Here is a 1,413-nt window from a genome sequence, read left to right as displayed (position 1 = left end):
ACCTCCCTCAGGGCCGAGTGGAGCGCGTCACTCTGCTGCAACGTGTCTGAAATGGCTGCAGAGGGGCACGGGGTCAGCGGGCACCCCCCTCCAGCCCCGAAGCGCCCGGGCATTGCTGCTCCCTGGGCTCTGCCACCAGGGAAGCGTGGAGGCTGGGGAAGATGCCCGGGGGACCAGCCCCCCCGTCCTGGGGCATCGCCATCTGCTGAGTTCGCCTGGTCTCGCTTGAACTAGACTTGACTCGTCCAGGATTTTTCGTGATCATCCTCCCTTCCCAGAGTGTGGCACTCGACAGCCTTATACATTATCTCGCCCGATTCCTGGGAAATAGTTTAGGCCAGAGTAACTGCCCCCATTTGGTGGAGGGAGAAAGCGAGGCCCGTGGGGACTCAGAGGCCACTCTGTTAGCAAACAGTCTTTCTTATATTCTTGTGACAGCCTTGGACAGGAATTGAGGCAGGGAGCGTGTCCTCATGTGTAGATGACAAAGTGGGGTCCCGAAAATTGGAAGCAGGAATGATAGCTCCCATAGGAGGGTCTTCTGTGTACCAGGAGTGGTGCTACATTTTCAAGGGGTCATTTCATTCTCTGAGATGGAGACCACAATGCCACCCATTTCACAGGTAAGGAAATGGAGGCTCAGAGAACTCAAGTTGTGAACTCAAGGTCATAGTCAGGATCTGAATCCCAGGAAGGTCGACTCTGGGGTCCAAGTTTGCATCACCGCTCTCTCCTGCTCTGGGAGAGTGAGCACGAAGTCCACAGCATGGCACTGGCGCACAGTAGGAGCTCAGGAAGTGCAGCCAAGAGAAGAGGAAACCAGGCTCGGTGCAAAGCCACCCAGCCACCTGATATAGAATCTGCTGTTGGGAGGGGGGCCCTTGGGTGCTTCCAAGTTGAAGGACTACCCTGCCCGCCCCATGCCACCCAGTCCCCTTCAGGGCCAGACTCACCATTGCTCAGCACGTCTTTGGTAACCCTGAGGACCGTGTTTGTCTCTGAGCGGATGCCACACACAGCGGCCACAGACAGAGCAGCCACACACCACGCCGTCCACATGTTGGCACTGCTCCCCTGCTGAGAGGACAGTGCTCACGTGGCCATGGCTGGGTGGTACCACCTAGTCCGCAGGTGGCACCAGCACCCTCAGCCAAGAGACGTAGCAGGATCCCGAGACCCAGGGATGAGAAGAACCTCCCCAGGTCACACAGCGAGGCAGGAGCCAGAATTCCTCAAGCCACCTTTGGAGTTTTTCAAACTGAAATGAATCTGGTGGTGCAAAACAGACCCACTCGCCAAAAATCCCTAGGCATGGGTGTCAGTTGATCTCCCGAGATGGGGTTTACAGGCGAAGACACGGGGAGGGGACAATGGGGATTCAGACGGAAACAGCAAGGCGCTGGCCCGCAGACC

The 1,413-nt window shown here is 57.4% G+C and overlaps 1 protein-coding gene across 1 annotated transcript in view; it reads right to left on the bottom strand.

Annotated features, from left to right (window-relative positions):
- Nucleotides 1-1,059, bottom strand: part of BPIFB4 (BPI fold containing family B member 4) — a 23,640-nt gene extending 22,581 nt beyond the window's left edge. The window contains exons 1-2 of the mRNA XM_008056311.1: nt 954-1,059; nt 2-55 (exon numbers count right to left, since the gene is read on the bottom strand). Coding sequence (XP_008054502.1) covers nt 2-55; nt 954-1,059 — 160 coding nt within the window. The remainder of the gene's footprint in view (nt 1; nt 56-953) is intronic.
- Between the last annotated feature and the right edge of the window lie 354 nt (nt 1,060-1,413).

Source organism: Carlito syrichta, unplaced genomic scaffold, assembly GCF_000164805.1.
Source record: "Carlito syrichta isolate Samal-C Ts95f unplaced genomic scaffold, Tarsius_syrichta-2.0.1 Scaffold302319, whole genome shotgun sequence".
Taxonomy (NCBI): Eukaryota; Metazoa; Chordata; class Mammalia; order Primates; family Tarsiidae; genus Carlito; species Carlito syrichta.
This window is presented reverse-complemented; position numbering and strand designations above follow the sequence as displayed.